The 21,628-nt window shown below is 37.0% G+C and overlaps 2 protein-coding genes across 2 annotated transcripts in view; one reads left to right on the top strand and one right to left on the bottom strand.

The window, feature by feature from the left end:
* LOC128861704 (GTPase-activating protein) overlaps window positions 1–16,450 on the bottom strand; it is a 66,468-nt gene extending 50,018 nt beyond the window's left edge. Inside the window, exons 1-2 of the mRNA XM_054100042.1 lie at window positions 16,294–16,450; window positions 13,880–14,225 (exon numbers count right to left, since the gene is read on the bottom strand). Coding sequence (XP_053956017.1) covers window positions 13,880–14,009 — 130 coding nt within the window. The 5' untranslated portion in view covers window positions 14,010–14,225; window positions 16,294–16,450. The remainder of the gene's footprint in view (window positions 1–13,879; window positions 14,226–16,293) is intronic.
* Window positions 16,451–18,795: 2,345 nt separating this feature from the next.
* LOC128860668 (tigger transposable element-derived protein 6-like) lies at window positions 18,796–20,657 on the top strand. The gene is made up of 2 exons (XM_054098324.1): window positions 18,796–20,284; window positions 20,342–20,657. Exons 1-2 carry the CDS (start codon window positions 19,843–19,845, stop codon window positions 20,566–20,568), a joined length of 669 nt encoding a protein of 222 aa, XP_053954299.1. The 5' UTR covers window positions 18,796–19,842; the 3' UTR covers window positions 20,569–20,657.
* Window positions 20,658–21,628: the final 971 nt, after the last annotated feature.

Below are 21,628 nucleotides of genomic sequence, written 5' to 3'. Positions count from 1 at the left end.
AATTGGATGAGAACAAAAAGTTCACAGAGCGAAAGTTCAGCAGCAAGCGACTCGGTAGGTGAAATTGTTAAAGTGCCACTCGAGCACTCCCCAAGTAGCACTAAAGCTCCGTTTTGATACCATTAAGGGAGAAGGTTTATGGAATTTATGTCAAAGAAGGGAGCACCCAGTGAGCTTAACAGCCTAGCTGCCAAACCCAGACATTTACAGAGAAAGTGATCAACAATATCCATCTCTGAAAGGTCCCCACAGCTTCTGTAATGGGAATTAAGGGGACAGATACCTGTAAAATTTCGAAAAAAAAAAAAAAATTTTATAAAACGTTAATTTAATCCTTTGATAATACCGTGACGACTATATTCTTTGCGTTCGAATAAATAGTTACGTATTCAAACTTTAGACTCGTTTTTCTCAAAACTATATTTTTCCAATTGGCGTACACGATAGCTCGAAAAGTTAATGACTGATCTTGAAATTTTGCACACATCTTTTTTATGATATTATTTTCTATGTGAATTTACAAGTTTTCTAAAATTTTTCGAAAAAAAATTTTTTTTCGAAGCAAAAATAGTAAGAAAATCCGCCCCAAAATTCATTTTTTTTAAGCATTTTATTCCACGAATTTTTTTTCATTTTTTTTTACTTCATATAGAAATTATGACATTAATAAACAAACATTTGTTTGTTTTTTTGTATTCAGGTAGTTGACGCCGCTGTACATCCGCCATTTTAAATTATTAAAATAAAAAAAAGTTTATATTATTTTAATGTATAAATAAACTGTATACCAATTTGGAAAAAAGCATATTGACTTCTTCATTTTAAATAATTTTAATGAAAATCAGGGAAAATATGGCCGTTTACAGGTATCTGTCCCCTTAAATGGTAAACCAAGCTTTTCCGCGTGTGTGCCGATCGTCCATTGACTGGTAAACACAGCTACGAGTTTTGAAATTGAATGACGTGAAGTACCCAGGACTTTCTGAGTCCTGCGTCTATTCTACTGCGGCCAAAGGGTTTTCGAAATAGCACATGAAGAAATGGAGCTCCTTCTTTTCTGCGTTTTCCTGAGAAATGAGTTGTACAATCCCCACTTAACAACAAGCAGGGGGTGCCGATGACCGGGTAGAAGGTCTCTAAGACCAATTCGGTCTCCTTTCTGGCAAGCTCATGGCAGAAATACACTCGGAGGTTTGCCTGCCGAAGGGCGACGGCTGTTAATAGGACTATGAATAAGTTCGTGCGGTTTTTTTTCGAAATTTGAAACTTTATTGACGTAAAATGGTTACAAATTTAATATTCAAAATATTGTCCATCGCTTACTACTACTTTTTCCCATCTTTCTGGCAATTCACGGATTCCCTTTGTGAAAAATTCGGTCGGTTTTGCCGCAATCCACGAATCGATCCATTTTTTGACTTCATCGTAATTACGGAAGTGCTGGTCAGCCAGGCCATGTTGCATCGATCGGAAGAGATAGTAATCGGATGGCGCAAGGTCTGGACTATACGGCGGGTGGGGTAGGACATCCCATTTGAGCGTTTCTAAGTATGTTTTGACCACTTGTGCAACATGTGGCCGAGCATTGTCATGTTGCAAAATAACTTTGTCGTGTCTATCGGCGTATTGCGGCCGTTTTTCTCGCAGTGCTCGGCTCAAACGCATCAATTGTCGTCGGTAGACATCCCCCGTAATCGTTTCATTCGGTTTCAGTAGCTCATAATACACAACACCCAGCTGGTCCCACCAGATACACAGCATAACCTTCAGGCCATGAATATTCTGCGCCGACGTCGATGTTGAAGCATGGCCAGGGTATCCATACGTTGCCCGACGTTTTGGATTGTCGTAATGGACCCACTTTTCATCGCCAGTCACAATTCGATGCAAAAAACCCTTTCTTTTGTGCCGTTGAAGCAGTTGTTCGCATGCCATAAAACGGCGTTCAACGTCTCTTGGCTTCAATTCATACGGCACCCAATGGCCTACCTTTCGGATCATTCCCATGGCTTTTAAACGTTTGGAAATGGTTGATTGATCAACTCCCAAAGTTTTTGCAACCTCTTCTTGCGTTTGAGCCGGATCTTGATCGAGCAATTCCTCCAATTCGGTATCCATGAACTTTGGCGGCGCACCCTCGCGTTCTTCGTCTTCCAAGCCAAAATCACCACTTTTAAAGCGTGCAAACCACTTCTGGCACGTTCGCTCAGATAGAGCATGCTCACCATAAACTTCCACCAAGATACGATGACTTTCGGCTGCTTTTTTCTTCATATTAAAATAATGAAGAAGAATTCCCCGCAAAAACACATTATTTGGCACGAAATTCGACATTTTCAAGTGTGGTAAAAATATTGTTGTTTACGCTTCAAATAAAAAACTTATACTGACGTTTGTGCCTTACGACAGTAGCTCTCCAATGAATGTTTGGAAATGTGGATCGATGGAATAATAATCAAGTTACGCCATCTGTTGTAAAACCGCACGAACTTATTCATAGTCCTATTAGAAAAAACTATTTCTATCATTTTGCTGTTTCATGCACGGACATTCGAAACTTACGCATTCCCGATTGGTACTCACACACCAACCCCTAAGGTCGCCGCCGATTTCATAGCAACTTCAAATTTGCACTTTATTGTACTAAAATATTGAAGGTATTCTAATTAAAAAGAGAGGAATTAGGAGGAAAAATTTTCTAATTTTATATAAAGTTTTAAAATTGGATGTGTATGGTTTTTGTTTAATTGTTTCCTTGAGCTTTTATTCTTTAATTAAGAAACTAATGAAGAGAAAATTTTTTTTCTTTTGTAATTGTAAACACTGGTGAAAATGTTGAGGTGCTATTGTTTTGTCGCGGGTTGTACATAATATACATATGGTGGACTGTTTGTGTTGTATTTGGTTTTTTGTTAAGTTGAAATGTTGTTTTCATCTCTCTTTTATATATTAAGTTTTAGTTTTAATGTAAAGCCTTGTTCAAGCACTGATCAAACATAGATATTAGAAAAAAAGAACACAAAAACACAACACCTCAAATAAAATCAGAGTAAAAACAATGACAAATGTGGCTTTACTTTAGTTGCAAACAAGAACGTGGTTAGGTGGTTTGGTGTTCGCACTTGCGTCTGTGTATAGGCCCGCATGGGTACAATAAACACCAAACAACAAACATACAGATGCGCGGATACATTACAGCCAGCACATGCGTACATATGTATGTATGCAGTTATCTACATAGACAACGAAATTATTGCGACAACTACTGCCACAATTAATATTGTTGCAATTGCCACAGTCGTTGCCGCTGTGTGGTCTGTTCTCCTGTGTCCGATTTGATATGAGCACGACGACGCTCGATTGACGGTTAAGCCCTTTTTTTGCGGTTACATGAGACACATCACCATGACTTTGAGTAAGTTTAAGAGCACTTGTATGGCGCAAATGCGATGAAACCGAGCACGAGTTGCAACGGTTGGAGACAAAATAAATTCGTCATACTCGTTGCCACTATCAAGCTTTAATAATAAAGGTATAAAGAGGCTAAAAAGAGAAGGAAATTGAAAAAAGAAAAAAACTTTGAAATCAATTTTGTAGTCATTTCATTGCGCTACTGACCAAATTTGTCTCCTGCTGTGCTCAATGCTCAGAATTGGTTGCGCGCATGACTAATTGCTTCAACATCATTGTGCTGAACGCGTTTCCATCTTTTTGTTCATTTGCTGTTTTTTTCACTTAAAACCCATTGTGACTCACATTGCGCTTGTTCGATATCTAGCCATATATTCTTATTAGTATTCAATTTTAAGAATCCGCTCACATACATGTGAATGTATGTACATAATTCTAATTTATACCAATTCTGATTGCGATAAGGTGTACGAATTTTGAGTTTATGTCGTCTGAGATTAAAAGTATTAGCAAAAAAAAAAAAATCTTCGCAAACAAAAATGCTATAAACACCGGAAAACGTGCTAACAAAGCAATGCTCTCTATGATAAGAATATTGACGATAAAGAAAAGCGATTTAATTTTTATAACATACACCTATGTAAATATGTATTGTATATAAGAGCGGCGTGCGTGCGGTAGTACTTTTCCAGTTATGAGGTAAACTGAATATCCCTTGGTATTATAGTTGAATCCCCTAGAAGGCGCTCGAGACGAGATGATCAAAGTCAAGCCTTACAAGATCCAAAAGGTGCATAATCTCACACAAAAGCAGCAGCAAGTCAGACTTGAGAGAGCGGAGGAGTTGCTTTGATTGACCAAAAGCGGTCAATTTCCGAACATTGTGTTTTCTGACGAGAAATTGTTTCGAATTGAGCAATTCGTAAACTCTCAAAACGATAGGGTTTATTTGACCGACCGTTCATACGAGATTTGAGTCATCGATTGGCCACCAAGAGGCAGCACCCGCCACAGGTAATGGTTGGGCCGCTGTAATCGCAGATGGGCGCTCTCCATTCGTTTTCATCGAGCCTAGCGTTAAGGTAAATGCGAAATATTATCGGGAAAGTATTCTGGAGGTTGCTTTGAAGCCGTGGGTAGATAAACATTTCGGTGGCAGACCATGGACGTTTTAAGAGGACTTCGTCTCACAAAGTTCGAGTGAACAAAGCATGGCTAAAAAACAACGTTCCGAACTTCCTAACGTCCACGCAATGGCTTTCAAATTCACCAGACGCGAATTCGATGGATTATTCTCTTTGGGCTATTTTGGAGAACAACATCCGAACTAAAAGATTCACCAGTCTCGAAGCGCTGGAAAAAGCCATTGTCCGTGGAGAGCCAAAATACCTGCAAGTCACATTCGGGCAGCTTGCGATTCATTTCTGGACCGTCTCAAGGCAAAAGATGGTCATATCGAACAAAAGTAAATCGATTCTTAATTTTGTATTATTTTCACAACATTTTTTCTTTGTATTGAATAAAAGTAATTTTCCAAGCTAAATGTATGGCCTTTTTAATTGGTTACACTTTGAGTGCCGGACCCTGTAGATAGAAGTTAAGAGGTGATTTATGTAAGAGGGTTGTAGCGAGCACGTGTTTGACTCTGCGAAACGTATTTTCTGAACTTGCAACTAGCACTTCTGCCTGCTGATGGGCTAATTAGAGTCAGTGGAAAACACTCAGATAGTTTTCAATCAGCCAAATTAGAAGCACTAAGCGTAACTGGCTTGAACAAGGTCCATGCTTCGAAGAGCGTATTACTCGCAATCTACAATCACAATCTTTTATAAATGTATGTGAAACAGTACATACATTTGGCAGATTCAGCGTTTCATTTGAAGACAGCGGAAATGGTTTCGTTCCACCGGCGTTTTAGGCAACACTTATTAAGTACACAAGTAACAAAAGTTTTAAATAATAAAAAAAAAGAAAACATAAAATACTCAAGCACATTCTACTGGCTGACATGGTGCTACAAATGTACTGGGCCACAAGCAAAGTAAAGGCAGATAAGAAGGCAGGTAATATTGCCAGCCAATAGGACGGCAAAATAGGGTGATGATGGGACAGGAAGCGCAGGCAAAGGAAACAACAACAAGGGGGAAAAGCAAGCAGTGACAGAAAAAAGCTCGACGCAACGTGCAGAAAAAAACTGAAATTATGGTTTGCCTGAAACCTCACATTTTTATATGTTGTTGTTATACTAAATATGTATATACACATTTGCAGATGTATTTCACATTAAGTTTTTATGGTAGGTATTTGCTTCCTTTTAATGCGTTTGTTGTGGTTCTGTCATACGCGAAAAATTCATACGATGAGAAACGGAAGTCAAAAGTTGAAAGTAACCAAGCGCGACTTTGCATAAAATTATGGGAGCACTTGAAACACAAAGACAAGATTTGCGTATTAAAAACGTGTTGTGCGAAACAGGCTTGGTTGCTTTTTAGTTCATCCACGCGAGTTAATAAGGCGAACAGTGCATGTAATACTGTACATCAAAATATATGTACATATGTATATGTGCTACATGTTCGGTATGAAGATGGTTGCGGTGCGGTTAGTAGCACTTTCATGCCTTTTATGTAGATGAAAATGCGATTATGTTGAATGTGAATGAGTTACAGTGAACGACAAAGAAATCACAAAGAAACGCTAGTGACTGTTAAGCATACTCGTATGCAATAAAAAGAAGGGGGGAATCGACAGGCTTTCGCACAATGCGAGTGTTAGAGCAGAGACAATTTCTCGATTTGTATTTCAACAAAGGTTTTATTACGAGGGCAATATTTTTGCTCATTATAAAATGTTCAAAGTATATACAATACATACATATGTATGCTAATAGTAAGTTAGAGTTACAATAAGCCATTAATGAATGCAGTTTCGAATGGAGCTTGCCGTGTAGTTGTCGCCTTTATACGTGCATGTGTGCGTGTTTGTGCTGTTCTTTTATTTATGCATTTTTCATTTGCTTTTACTTTGTGCTTAATCGCTTCGTATAAATTATTGTATTCGCTACATATGCACTTATACTTTCATAGGTATGCCTTGGTGATAGTTAAATAAATGTTTCATCTCATTAAGGGGTTATACGCAGTTATGACTTTCAAAAAAATCGATTTTTTTTATTGCATTTTTGTAATGTACATATATTCAAAAGTATACGCACGAAATTTGAAGTAGATCTAAGCAATACTTTCGGAGTTATACCTAAATATGTAGAGATGCCTCGGCACGTTTTAAGGTAGGTATTGAAACTTTAAACGTGTTTTTTTCAAAACGGCATTTTTCAAGTCGGTGTACACGATATCTCGAAAACGGCTTGTCTGATCGGTCAACCGTTTTAACTCAATCTTTAAAGATACATTTTCTAGTAATTAATCGTTCCTTTTGTAAATCTGATACTTATTTTCCATTTTATAATCAATTTACGGCCAAATTTTAACGTAAAAATCGAAGTCATTTCTTTTAAAAGCTGCCATTTTGTGAAAATTCACTATTTTGATTAGCCGAACGATTAATTACTAGATAATCTAATATATTAACAAAATTTGTTTGGTTTTTTGATTTCAGATAATCCAATCCTGAGTTACGATGTACACCGTAAATCTTCTTTTTTTAAAGGAGGTTCCAGAAATCGCCTGCAGCGCGCTCTATAATCAACATTTTCATAAATAAAAAATTTTGTTACGTTCTTGAAGGATGCTTTTATAACCGCCAAAAATTTTCAAATTAAAATATTCTGTAGTTTCTTCAGGTTAAATCCTTGACAACCCGTCTTTTATTTGCTTCATAACTGCGTATAACCCCTTAATACTTCACTATACAAACACGTTTTTATTTATTATTGAATACAATCATTTCACTGTGCCTTTGAGTGTCAAATGTGGAGCAAACAGTAAATGCATGGCATTCTTATTTAAATCAAAAGGGGTATGTGAAAACGTTGGCGATGTTTAATTAGTAATGATACCTAAACTATTTTGTCAGCTTTTTAGTTATCTAAATTCGATTTGCAGCGACCCAAAGACTTTTGATGGATTATTTGTCGATATTATGTAGTATAAAAATGTTGGGGCAGATAGCAATGAGCCGATTAGGCGCCAGATTGATTTTATATTAGATAAAAAAAAAATTGAAAATGATTTGATGAACAAAATTGGCGTGAACTCCTTTCGATATGATACACAAGTAAGTGAGCATGATAAGTAGGTCGGTAGACAGGTAGAAGTGGCAATCAGTCTCTAGACCAACTCACTTAATCTGTTGCCGATACATTGATACCACAGTAGCAGTTTTGCCTGCTACTCCCCGCTAAACCATTTTGTTGTAAGTGCAAACCCATTGATATGGCTGACACTTATGTATATCCCTAAGGTCATCAGTATACAGTGAAATTCCTTATAACCGGACACTCACCGTCGCAGTGTTTTTGTCCGGCTATGGGAGATGTCCGCTTATAAGGGATGAAGTCACAAAATATTTATATACCACACATATGAATTGTATTGTACATAGTTTATTTAAGAAATTTTTGGAAGTAAAGAATATTTGCATACTTTAGTATTACATATAAATACATATATGTACATATAGCGATTAAGTACATTGTACAAGTCTTTACATTTCAATACTAGTTTGATTGAAAAAATTAGGTAATGCTTGATTGCTTTAATTTAACATGTTCATTTTCAAAGTGACTCTCGATATTTTTAATGTGCTGAAAAGCTACATAGTCATTTTTTGCATAATGTTTCAAGCCCGCAACAAGTTTTAAAGCCTCATCCTATGATGTTATAGGCTCACTTATTTCTTCTGAAAATTCATCTTCTGAATCACTTAGTATGTCCATAGTATCATCTTGTTGGTCAAATTGAACTTCTATATTGTTGTCCTCAGTGAAAACATTTTGATCCATTTGGAGAAAACCTTTGAACGCAACCATTCGCATGCAACTGACTTAACAAACTGAATGGAAAACTACTCTTAATTTAAAACACAGGACTTGAATGAGTGTATACATGTTAAAAGGGGAATCACCTGTTTCATTTTTATAATGAACAACAAAGCTTGCTTGTGATATTTTTGAATTTTGTCCGTTTATGAGAAATTTTTTTATGAAAATGGTTTGAAATACCTTGTCCGCGTCCGGTTATTAGAGCGTCCGTTTATTAGGATGATATTTGTATGAAAAAATGAATGAAAAACCTGTGTGCCCAAAATTTGTCCGGTTATTGGAGCTGTCCGGTTATAAGGACTGTCCGTAATGGGGAATTTCACTGTAATTTAGAACTGATGAGCCAAAGAGTCTAAACCTAGTGGCATGCCACGCAGAACAGCAACAGAGAAGGTGGCTAACGGACGTTCTGCAATAGTTAACCCTCCGATGTTCGGTGCCTTATGATGCGGTAAGTGCATCATAAGGGTCTGCCCAGACCCTTACAAATAATGTAAGAAATACGGTTTTAAAAATAATTTTATTTATTTGAACGGATTAGTATTAATTACGAAGAGCTATTGGGTTTACAACTATATAGTTGCATGGAATGTTCATTAAGACATATGGGACGATTACATTTGCTGCAGTTCGTGCTGCATAACGAGTTTTACGTCGCTTTTTCGAAGAAGAAGCAGCACAATGGTAGCACGATGACCGTGTTGAAGCAACTTGAACATATGATTGTTGCTGAGCTGCATCTGATGTCGATGGACAAGATTCCGGTACCTAAAAGAAGCGAAATAATTTATTTTAAATTAATAAATATGAATACATGCATACACATATCTTTATACGCGGAGATATATGTAGGTGTGTATATAATTCATATTCACCTTGATATTGAAAAGATTCATTGCTTGTCTTATATGAGCAAACCTCCATACCAATGGGTTAGTCGCCCGTTTCGCCATAAGTGGGATAACTAGCTGCCGTGCCAATTCAATGATAAATGAGCGCCTCTTATCACTCTGCTTTGCCGGATTCAGCTCGTCATAGATGATGAATGAGGCCTAACCGGCAATACCAAGCATATTATAAAACATTGTCAGTGGCCAACGGTTTGTCGAGCGTTTGCACGAATAGCCAGTCAACATTTGATCCATTGTATCTACCCCCGCTTTAAATTTATTGTAGTCCAAAATTTGATCTGGCTTGAATCCTTTCAATGGATCGGTGCTTTGACGGTAATGGGCAGTGGATAACATAATTACTGGCTTTTTCGGCTTTGCCTTATACGAGCACAGAGCGATATTATTATTGTGATAACAAAATAAAGTGCTTTTAACATAACGCTTCGGGTTAAGCAATTCATGCGGAATGAAGGTCTTATTTTTTCTTACGGTACCGACGAAAGCCACTCTACGATCCATCAACATTTCTGCCAAGTTGTATGTTGAAAAAAAAATTGTCAGCATAAACAGTCCTACCGCTGTCCATATAATTTTCCATCAATTTCATGACGACCCGTTCACCTTGATTCGTTTCTCGCTGGCCACCTGGTGGTTTTCCGGTATAAATTATACCTTTCAAAGGGTAGTTTGAAACAGAGTCACTAATCCACCCCACTTTCATGCCATATTTTGCCGGCTTACTCGGAATATATTGGGTGAATCGAGTGCCTCCACGATATGGAAATAACTGTTCATCGACGGTTACATGACAATCCGGAGTGTATGCTTTCTCTAAATTGGCCATCAGCATGAGCCATACATCGTCCAGGGCAGCAGATTTGCTTTGCTTCAACCTCTCAGCACGAGTACCACTGTTATCGAAACGGATGAAAGTAGTTAAGCTCTTGAACCGATTCAATGACATAGTGGCCTTATAAATTGGCATATTGTAACTGGCCCACAATTCTTTCGCTGGCTGAGAATTCGAGTGGAATACACCATCAATAAGTAGCATCCCAAAAAAAGCATACATTTCGTCTTCGTTAGTCATTACCCAAGAACGCTGTTTATTACTGGGATGCTTTTCATTCCATAGACGAAACGCTTCAACGGCTTTTCTGTTGGTTTCCCGCACAATGATACTTACGATTTCAGGAGACAGCAATAGCTTGAAAAGAGCTTTATGACTCGGTGACGCTCCTCGTAGTGGCCCTTTACGTGTAAAAGTTGTAACATTGTGACAATGAGGCCTTCCAGGTGGTGGAGGATTTGAATGCCACATCTTACCATCTTTCGACCTGTATATAAGGCCCTGGGTAATAGATGTGCTGCATGATTCCATTGTGGTTGAAGCCTGAAGGGCGATAGCTTCTCTGTACAAATCCTCAATATCATCATGGTTTTCATCCAGAACAGCCTCTAACTCGATTTCCTGTTCTATATCTGATGCTTCACCGAAGTCATCTTCATCTGGAAAATATTCATCATCTTCTACGTCGCCACTTGTTTCAAATGGATCGGACTCCTGTCCCATAATTTCTTCAATTTGTGCCTGAAGTCGCTGACGTTCTTCCGGACTCACATTTGCTGCACTTAGCTTACGAAGCAAACGCGTCATCACATCAACTTCATCCATATTTACTTGTTCCATTTTATTTAAAAAAACACTTCCCACTAATTAAAAAACACGTGTTCACTTTAATTTTCAAATGTCAACTAAAAAATGATCTCTGCCGCTGCCTCCGCTAACAGTTTAGTTGTTTACACCTAACGGTTAGCCAATTTACATGAGAAGCTTATATGGGTCTGCACAGACCCATGTGAGCTTAATTAACGAAATTAATTTTGCTACTTCATTGAGTTTAGCACACTACATTTTAGGAAGTCATGGACTAAGAAGCCTCAGATATTAAAAATAAAAGATTTACATACATTTAAAGATCGAATGGGTCTGGCCAGACCCATATGAACATCGGAGGGTTAAAATGAGATACCTTCAATCTTTGAGCATGTCGACCTATGACGTATGTGAGCATTATGCCAGAACATTTCTAACTGCTCATTTGGCAGACAATTTTCAAGAAAACATTCACCTTATGGCTTACGTTTAAAAACGGGACAACAAGTATTTCATGCCAAATTAACATATTCTTAAGTATCCGTATGAATTTCGAGTCGCCATGGTTTCTAAATCTAACAAGTACTAGCACACTTCAGAAAATAAAAATACTGACACTACACAGCGAGACAACAAAAATCAAACTACTCCCTAAAAGATCCGCACAAAAAAAAGGCTAACCGAAAAAGCCTTCACGTATCGTAATCTAATAATTATTCAAGAAACCTATTTTTAGTCAAAATTCTAGCAGAGCTACCCGCGTAAGTTAGTAGTAAGCGCTAAGAAATCAGACAAGTTTTAGCAGTATTTTCACTGATAAATTTTGCCGCATGAAAGCATGAAGATATGTTGGAATTATATAGGTTTTAAATTTATGAAATCAAAAATAAAAAAATAAAAAAATTTAGTTTAATGATGTGAAAGCAAAAACAAAAAAAAAAAAAAAAAAGGGTGGTATTGTAACTATGGCGTTCTTACTACTGAAATTTACCAATTTTTTTAGAGGGCGGAACAGCTGGTAGTTTTGAACTGTTGTGTAGTGGATTTTGTTGCTGCTTTGAGCTAATCAGCTCTAAAATCGACCAATGAAAATGAGCTTGGCGCCAATCCTTGGGAACTGGCTGTAGTTTCACATCATCACCGCTAGTGTCGGGAATTACTATAAGTCGCTCTGATTAGGCCGCCTCTTTTCTCATGGATATAAAGGGGTTTTTAATAAGAGGTCTTATTTTGATATTCAAAGAAAAAGCTATTTTTTAATATAAATGATCGGATGTTTATTTTATTATAAAGAGGAAGGTATGCCGTTAATAGTGGAAAATAACATCAGGCAAATGACCACCAAAACCACGCTTACAGGGCAATATCCTTTTCATGAAATTTTCTATAGCCGAATTGCAAAGTGGCTACCCTATGTCCTCGATAGCCTCACGAATTCCATCTTTGAGGACTTGAATTGGCCCTAGGCTGTTGGCGTAGACCTTCTCTTACACGTGGACCCAAATAAAAGAAGTCACAAGATCTCGGTGGCCAATTGAGATCACCTCTTCGAAAGATAACACGGTCCGGAAACTTTTCCCGTAAAAGAACAATGGTTTCATGGCATGTAGCGCCGTCTTGTTGAAATTAAACGTTGTCCAGATCAATACAATCCAATTCCGGCCATAAAATAATAATAATTTCTCTATAGCGCAATCTATTCACCCATAACACCTGTTATTGGAAAACCTTATACTCGATTTAAGCTGAAATTTTGAAAAGTTTTCTTTTGTTTTTGATGTTAATGTTTGGTGCATCTCCTTTTGTATTTATGCCACAGCTTCTGAAAACGTTTAACCGCACGAACAACCAAGGAACGAGCTATTCTAAGGTTACAGAGATGCTATTGTATTCACATATTCAAATTCAGTCAAAGCAGACACTGTAAGAAATCTCAACATTCATACACAGAAAAACATCATTCATTCATTTGATTTCGGCGTTTTGTTTTTTACTGTTTTAATTCATTCCAGTTTTATCAGGATCAAGTATGTATAGTCAAATATCCCAGGAGTCATCAACCAACTAACAACTGAAAACACAAAACCAACAATGTCATATAAACACCCGAACAGCCCAAAAACATGCTGAACAGGCCTATTTGCAAACGCGCTGAACTTACTTGTTTGCAAAGCACTGTGTTCGCTTTACCATAATATTCCGTCCATTCATGAAACCCACTCATAAAACAATAACAACACCGATTCACTAACACACATTTAAACATCAAGAGTAGAGCAATACCAGCAACTCCAGCGCATGCACGGAAAATTCATTCATAAAGGGACGGAGGGAAATAGCAACGAAACAACTAAACAACCAAGCAGAAACATCATTCCACTGTCGACAGTTGGTTAAAAGCAGCTGCATTTGTATAGGAATTCATTGCCGTTCCATTATCACCACCACTAAAGACAACAAAAACAATGGAAGAGAGCACATGCCAGCATATTGCAAGTGGGAAAGAAACAACTAGATGCTTGCGCGACCGTCACTGAATGTTTCTTATTCTTCTAGTTCGCTATCATTCACATTCGGTAGCATTTTGGCACAATTTCACACACAAAATTCACCGCCAAATTCTTTATATGCACACATTTTAACACAAAATAGGTACGTTTTATCATCCCAAATGGAAATCTGCAGAACGCAAAATGTTTAATCTAGAAAACGAACGAGCAAAACTAAGATTACCAACAAACACACACGTACATACATCGCGCATCGGCCGCGACCACCAACAACATTCCAATGCACACACGAATTTCCAGCATAAAAACGAAGGCATATATACAAATTCAATTTGCCTTAGAACACCTGAGCCGGTATTGCACTTTTACTTATAATTTTATAACAATTTGCACAAAATTTACATACCAATTTTTACTTTTAATTGCTCTTCAATTCGTACTTCGCGTGTATTATCGGCCATGTTGGATCCATAACTAATGCTTGCATGCTCCACACTGTGGTCGTCTCTTTCCTCGTATTTCTTTTTCAGGTGCATTTCGTTTATTCTCCAGTTCCGGACAATTCCGTGTTCGTTATTCGTTAATCGAGGGAAATTTGAGCACACTTTAGCACTTCAGAGTTACCGTCTTTTGTTTATTTTACGCCGAAAGGAGAAATCGAGTTGTGCGTAGTACCAAACACACTCTATTTTTTAAATTATTGGTATTACAAAAATAGTTCACAGTTTCGTTGATCCACATTTCTGGTTAATCTGAAATTTTATTCATCAGCAGTTCCCACATTAAATTGATGTAGCTTTTATTGGTTATAATATTTTTGAGAGAGTAATAAATATTAGACAGCTACAACGGAAAAAATTATACTAATGTTGCTTTTAGCAGACCTTTGGGCGAAAAATGTTTCGTAATAACTCGAATTCATTTAGTACTATTCTAAACAATTTTAAGAGATACATATTTAAATTTTTTTGAATAACCATGGCAATCTCTGTCAGTTAAAAATATAAATCATTCACAAGTGATAATTTGTACATGAGAATGTTTTTGTTAAAATGTAAATGTTTCGATAAATTAATAGTAATAAAGTCGTTATATTTACTGCTTTCTCATTAATAATGATTATCTTTTTTATTTCTTATTATCTGTTTAAAAGTATATTTAATTCCCGAAGTATTATTTTGTCTAATATTAAACTCACAATTTTCCCAAATCCATAAAACAAAACAGTTTTGAAAAGATTTTTAGAAACCAAAAAAACTGAATGGAAATTTCATTCAATCGGCATGAGTAAGAGTTGTAGTACATTATTTTGCCCACAAATTAACTAACATACTATATATTAAAAGCAGTGTATTAAATTTGAAAAAAGAATGAAATATTTCAATGTCTGGAATTTGGCATATAAATCACATTTCTTTAATATTAAAAAATATAATACAATTTGTTTTGGAAACCAGTTTTATAGGCTGGGAAATTTTCTGAATTGCAATTAATACGGACTCCATGCCCACCGTCCATAAAATGCAACAGCCAATAAGCCATAAAACGCATTGAAAATGAAACAGTTTGTGGCAACGTAAAGGAATCGAAGAGGAAATCCTTTTGCATTATTTACAAACACAACTATAATGCACCAGCGCTGCTGTAAAATAACATTTTGCCTTTTGAATTTATGTTAAATCTGTATGAACGCTTTCTTAAACCTAACCATAAGTTTTTTGTTGTCCAATGCTTTGCCCACACTATAGTAAGAGTGAGATGGGACATAAACGAGTTCGTCTTGCTTGTTTGCATAGATAGCTCAATCGGGGCACGTCACAGAGGAAATGGGGAAATTCGTGTTCATTCATAAAATCGGCTTTCCTGCTATTTGTTTTTGGTAATATTAAGTGTATACTTGTATTCACATTGCGTGCGCAAGTACGTGTAGATACCCAAATATGTGGTTGTTTGCACAAGCGAATGTGTATGTATGAATGAATAAATTCGTTGCCTGTATTTTCGGCTTTTCGGCACAATTGTGCGTAGTCGTTGCCTTTGCTACTGAAATCTCTGGTGTTGTTATGCGTGCATACATATATACACTGTCCCGTCACCTTATGAATACACACATTAATGCTTGTAATTTAATTTTTTTTTTGGTACATGTCTCAGACCTTCTTCATGAAGTGAAACCATGAATGAATGGTAACAGGAAAAAAAGACAAAAAAAAAGGCGAGTGTTGTTTCGATGACACAGGCTGGCGTTTTAGGCTGTTTGCCAGAAGCTTGTTTACGGAGTTGCATAACTATCACAAATTGGCTGATCGAAAACTGTTGACCTAAGTTTGCGGTAAAAGGAGTAGGTCACAGACCACTATCGCCAATGGCTCAATTAGTTGTAAGCATATCGAAGAGCATCTGTATTTTCAATATGTATCTGAACTACAAGTTCGCATATATGCGTATGTATGTATGAAAATAAATCCACTGTTCACGCTTGACTTTTTTGTATTAAGACTTTTCTTGCAAAACACGATTTTATTTAAGTGTATCACCACAAATCTTTCCATGGTATAAGTATTTAGCACCAACCACTTTTTCATTGCATAAATCCAAATGTATTTAAGAATTGAATCCAAATGTATTCAAAAAATAAATAGTTTACATATTTTGTCACTTTTTATTAAATATTACTTCGTTTCATATGCTTTTTCTCCAAAAAAAAATCCACAACTACACACTTCCTTTATATTGGACGCATATTTGTCAATTTTAAAATATTCACTTCCGGTGTCTGCAATGCGATCTACTTTTCACATAGAACCAGAAAATACATACTCTTACAAGCAAACCGACGGAATCGGAGACGTCAGAGGACGTTGCTGGTGCACAAGTTTCATTTAACCGCAGAGCGAATGCCCGTTGAAAAAATTACTTAAAACACGAAATTATTTCAACCGTGACATCACAAACGAACAACCATTAACACAGACGATTTCTTTACTACTACTTTTTGTGTGCGACCATCGTTAAACAAGTTGGAGCTGCTTACCGACTACGAAACCTGCCGCTTGTTGTTATTGTTGTTATTCCCTATCACGCAGGGTTGTATGCTCAAGTGAAGATTAGTATGCCTAACTTTGTAGAGTAATTCTATAGATGTGTAAATCTACATATTTAAGTCATTGAAGTAATCCACGTACTTGGGCATCGTTAATATTTCAAGACCGTGTTTTCATTATAGTACGTATGCACCGTTTCTGACGTTAGACTTAAATTTCCACCCAAGTAAGTATAATTTTTACTTACACTAAACCCCTGCTGCAACCCTGTTGTCTAATAATATTTGGTGTACACTGACAACTTTTCCTATGCAAGAATGGAATAAAATACGTAGTCGCAAGGCAAATCTATTCAAGGTGGTGTCGCTAAATCCCCTGATTTGTTTTTTTCTTTCGCCGTGTTCATTTGGCTGTCAGCCCAGAATGGAACAAGGTGAATCCGTTCTTTGTTTTCTATTATGCCAATACTTTAATTGACAATCAAACGTACAAAAAATTGTTGTTGGTCTAGTGCCACCACCGTTAATGAATGCGTAGGCTGGAATTTAGAACAATGTATATTTTGGAATTTCTGGCAAACTATAATGTTTTTTTTAATGAAACTTGGTGGAGATGTTAGTGAGGTGTTAAGGAACACTCTTTATAACTTTAAATTATTCGGGAAATAATAATTTTTTAATTATTTACATTCAAAATGCCCTCGGGAACTTCACTATAATTTGCCACATTACACTCTATATTTTTTAACATTTCACTAAAATTCACCAAATATACACTCACACGCGTGTTTTTACCGATTTTTATGCTAATATTCTAATTATATCTATTAAAATTAAATGCAAATTCATTTGCCTATGCAATCACATTCCAATTTTAAGCGCGAATAAGAAGAAGATTGGAATGCCAACAGTATGGTGTTGGCGGATGCCTGCAAATGAAAACAAAAAATAAGTTCTTGAGTTTAGTGTTAATCATGGGGGTGGGTGTTATTGTGCCTCCTTACTACATACCCGCATATGACGTTTTAATTTTGGGTTCAATGGTTTTAACACGGAAAGGAGTTTTACGCAAAAATACTGTGCATTGCGTAGCCGGAGTTGGACTGATGAGGGTTATTTTTTTGAAGCGCGGCCGAAGGCCGCCCACGCGAAAAGGAGTTCTACGCAAAAATACTGTGGATTGCGTAGCCGGAGTTGGACTGATGAGGGTTATTTTTTTGAAGCGCGGCCGAAGGCCGCTCACGCGAAAAGGAGTTCTACGCAAAAATACTGTGGATTGCGTAGCCGGAGTTGGACTGATGAGGGTTATTTTTTTGAAGCGCGGCCGAAGGCCGTCCACGCGAAAAGGAGTTCTACGCAAAAATACTGTGGATTGCGTAGCCGGAGTTGGACTGATGAGGGTTATTTTTTTGAAGCGCGGCCGAAGGCCGCCCACGCGAAAAGAAGTTCTATGCAAAAATACTGTGGATTGCGTAGCCGGAGTTGGACTGATGAGGGTTATTTTTTTGAAGCGCGGCCGAAGGCCGCCCACGCGAAAAGAAGTTCTATGCAAAAATACTGTGGATTGCGTAGCCGGAGTTGGACTGATGAGGGTTATTTTTTTTGAAGCGCGGCCGAAGGCCGCCCACGCGATAAGGAGTTCTACGCAAAAATACTGTGTTAATTAATTTAATTTAATTTTAATTACTTTATTATTTTTTGTCATACGCTTAATATCATTGTTTTTAAGTTTAAATGAGTTGTATGTTTTTATTTTCAAAATTATTTCTCAACTTTAAATTACAGCAAAAAATACTGCAGTTTTACAATGAACCTTCCACTGAACATCCCTGCGTGCGAACTTCGTTTTCATTTCAGGTGTATGGCAACACCAACTTTTCGCTAAATTAGAGAACTTTAACATTATATTACTTAAAAACTATAAGCCTCCGGCAGGTTCTGTTTTCAGTTTTAAGATGGGGATACACCCCTCTATCGCCCCCTTTTTACCATTTTTTCCAAAGCGATATACATTATACTAAATTTTAGCCAATGCGCATTGCGTAGTTGTATACAAATTTGTTATTTTACAGATGGCAAAAAGTTTTCGAAATATACTTACTACTCAAACTTTGGCAAATTTTTCACATGCAGCGCAGCGAGGAATGCTGGGAAGACGCCACGGACTTAGGTTCATTTCGCATGCTGACAGGTCAGTGAAAACTAGGTACAAAGGTAAAAAAAAATAATAGATTTCACGTAAGGAGTCTTATGATAATGCTATTACAGTCGAACTTCTCTACAATGAACTTCCATATAATGAAGCTCTCCTTATAATGAACTGGTTTCGAAGACACTGCTTTTTCGTTCTACTTTCGGTGTATTTTTGTCTCCTTATAATGAATTTCTATATAGTGAAGTTTTCTATATAATGAACAAATTTTACAGCTGGAAATTCAAGCGTCCTAAGTTTTTGTCTCCATATAGTGAATTTTTTCAAAAGTTTTCTGTTGCAAAAAATTACAGTTAGATGTGGACAAACTGTAATGAGGGGAATCCCAAAATTAAAACAGAAAGAGCTGAGCTATTACAGTTTTATTCAGTGATTGAAGTTAAAATGACGCATCGAAGCTGCATTTCGCTTGAAAAAAAGTTATTAATGATTAACAAAGTTAATGAAGAAAAGAAAAAAAAAAAGAATTCGGAGTTCTTCCCAGCACTTTATCAAATATTTTAAAAAATAAGGAAGTGATTTTAAAAAATGCGGAGGATTTGGCAGTAAATATCAAACGCAAAAGACTTCGACCTTGTAATTTTGAGGATATTGACGAAGCAATGCTGAAATGGTTACTCGTTGCACGTGGTAAGAATCTCCCTTTATCTGGACCATTATTGAAGCAAAAGGCCACAGATTTTGCGGAAGCACTAGGACCCCACGAATTTGAGGCAAGTACAGATTGGTTAGACAAGTTCAAAAGTCGGCATGGCGTTATTCAAAAGACATTGTGTGGGGGAAGTGCTGACGCCAACATAGAAAACCGTGATGAATGGGTAACGAACGTCTTACCGAAATTAATTGAAAATTACAACATTAACGACATTTTTAATGCCGACGAGCAGAGCCGTAGAGAGCATATCCGGGCCCCGGGGGAAAATTCCGGGCCCCGGGGGAAAATTGCAAGTGCGGGCCCTTTCCAATAATGTCTAATTCTTATAAATACGTATAATCTCGAGTCCGGGCCCCTCTGAGAACTCCGGCCCCGCGGGAAAAAGTACCCTGCACTGCCCACCCTAAAGATGTAAGAGACAAGTTGAGAAACATTCATCTCGCTTATTTTCCTCCCAACATGACTTCGTTACTGCAACCAATGGACCAAGGCATTATCTACAACATGAAACAACATTACAGAAAACGAATTTTAACGAATATATTGACTCAAGTGGATGAGGGAAATTCTGTTGTGGCCATAGACTTGCTGCAAGCAGTTCGAAATCTTAGCAATATATGGAATGTCTGTGTTAAACCAGAAACAATTGCCAACTGTTTTAAAAAGGCTGGATTTTCAAAAGATGCTATTCAGATTCCATTTGAGCATTGGGATGAAGAGGACCTTCTTTCAAAATCGGATTTGGCTGCTTTACAGTCTTCATTTAAAAAAGTAGCAAATATCGAAGCATCGTTTGATGACTACGTAAATGTTGATAATGGTGTGCAGACTTGGGACAACCCATCCGAAGAAGATATTCTCAACAGCATTTTTGAAAGTCGCGGAGTTCCAGCTGAACCTGGTAAGCATTTATCTTTTTATAGTCAAACAAAAATTTAATATGTAAATATTATTTCAGATAACGATGAACACGATTTGACCGTTGAAGAATTGGCAGAAACTGAGGAGGCATTACCTACGTTGATACAAGCTGCTTCATCCATTAGCGTAATTAGAACCTTTGTGGAAATCAGGAGTGACGTGCCGATTAATGTTTTCAACTCTCTACATGATTTGGAAGCTTTTATTGAAAATGAAAAATGGAAGACTGTAATTCAAACCAAACTCACTGATTATTTTAAATAAAATTACATAAAAAATCAATGTTTCTTTATAATGAAGTTTCTATATAGTGAAGTGATTTTCAGGTCCCGTGCGAGTTCACTATATGGAAGTTCGACTGTATTTGCCAGCAAAAAAATGAAAAATCTTTGTAATATCATTCATCACAATTTTTATATTGAAAAGAAGTCAAAAAATCGTTTTCTAAGCTTTAAAAGTAGTAAAAATGGTATTGGTCAATGAAAAGCCCCGAAAATAATCGCACAAATTGCACAATAGCGCAACACATTAGCGGAAAAAGCCATTGTCAAAGCCATTGCCTTCAACACGGTTTCGCTCTAGCACGATAAGAAAATTGCAAAAACCTTTGTGAAGTACTCTACTTCTACAGCAGCGACGAGGCCCCTGAGATGTATACATTTCTATCTCAGTGAGTGTTGAGGAAATGATTTCTTTTCATCTCAGTCGCCTGAAAACAAAAGTGTCTCTCGCTGTTGGTCGACAGTCTGCGTCGATCCCCGGTGTGTTTAAGAAAAACTTCTTAACATTAAGTTTCAGTACCAAGCCATGTCCGAGAAAATTAGAAAAACAACGTTCAAGAGGAAATTTATTTGTTTAGAAGTAAATATACAAATCTGGGATCTCGCATTGGAAAAAGCCTTAATTTGAATAAAGCAAGAGTCCAGACTATCAATAAAAATGAAAAAGAAATAAAAAGTAGAGTTGCTGCAGGATCATTGACATCCACAAATCGTGCAGCTCGCCCCCGAGCGTCAATAACTGAGGAAATGGAAAAGGCACTTAGCATTTGGAGTGACGATTGCTGTCAAAAAAAAAAGTTCCATTAGATGGCAAAAACAAAAAGAATTAAAAATTTACAAATATTTTAACGAACAAGAGAGGAAAAGAGGATTTTCTGTCAACTCAGATTTTGTGGCAAGCAAAGGTTGGTTCGAAAAATTCAAAAACCGTTTTGCAATTGATAGCATAAGAATCTGCGTCGGCTGATCACGAAGCCGCTAGGATGTATCCAGAAAAAATTAAAAATAGTATAGAAACGCGAGGTTACACAGCAGATCAAGTT

The sequence above is a fragment of the Anastrepha ludens genome, chromosome 4 (assembly GCF_028408465.1).
Source record: "Anastrepha ludens isolate Willacy chromosome 4, idAnaLude1.1, whole genome shotgun sequence".
NCBI lineage: Eukaryota > Metazoa > Arthropoda > Insecta > Diptera > Tephritidae > Anastrepha > Anastrepha ludens.
This window is presented reverse-complemented; position numbering and strand designations above follow the sequence as displayed.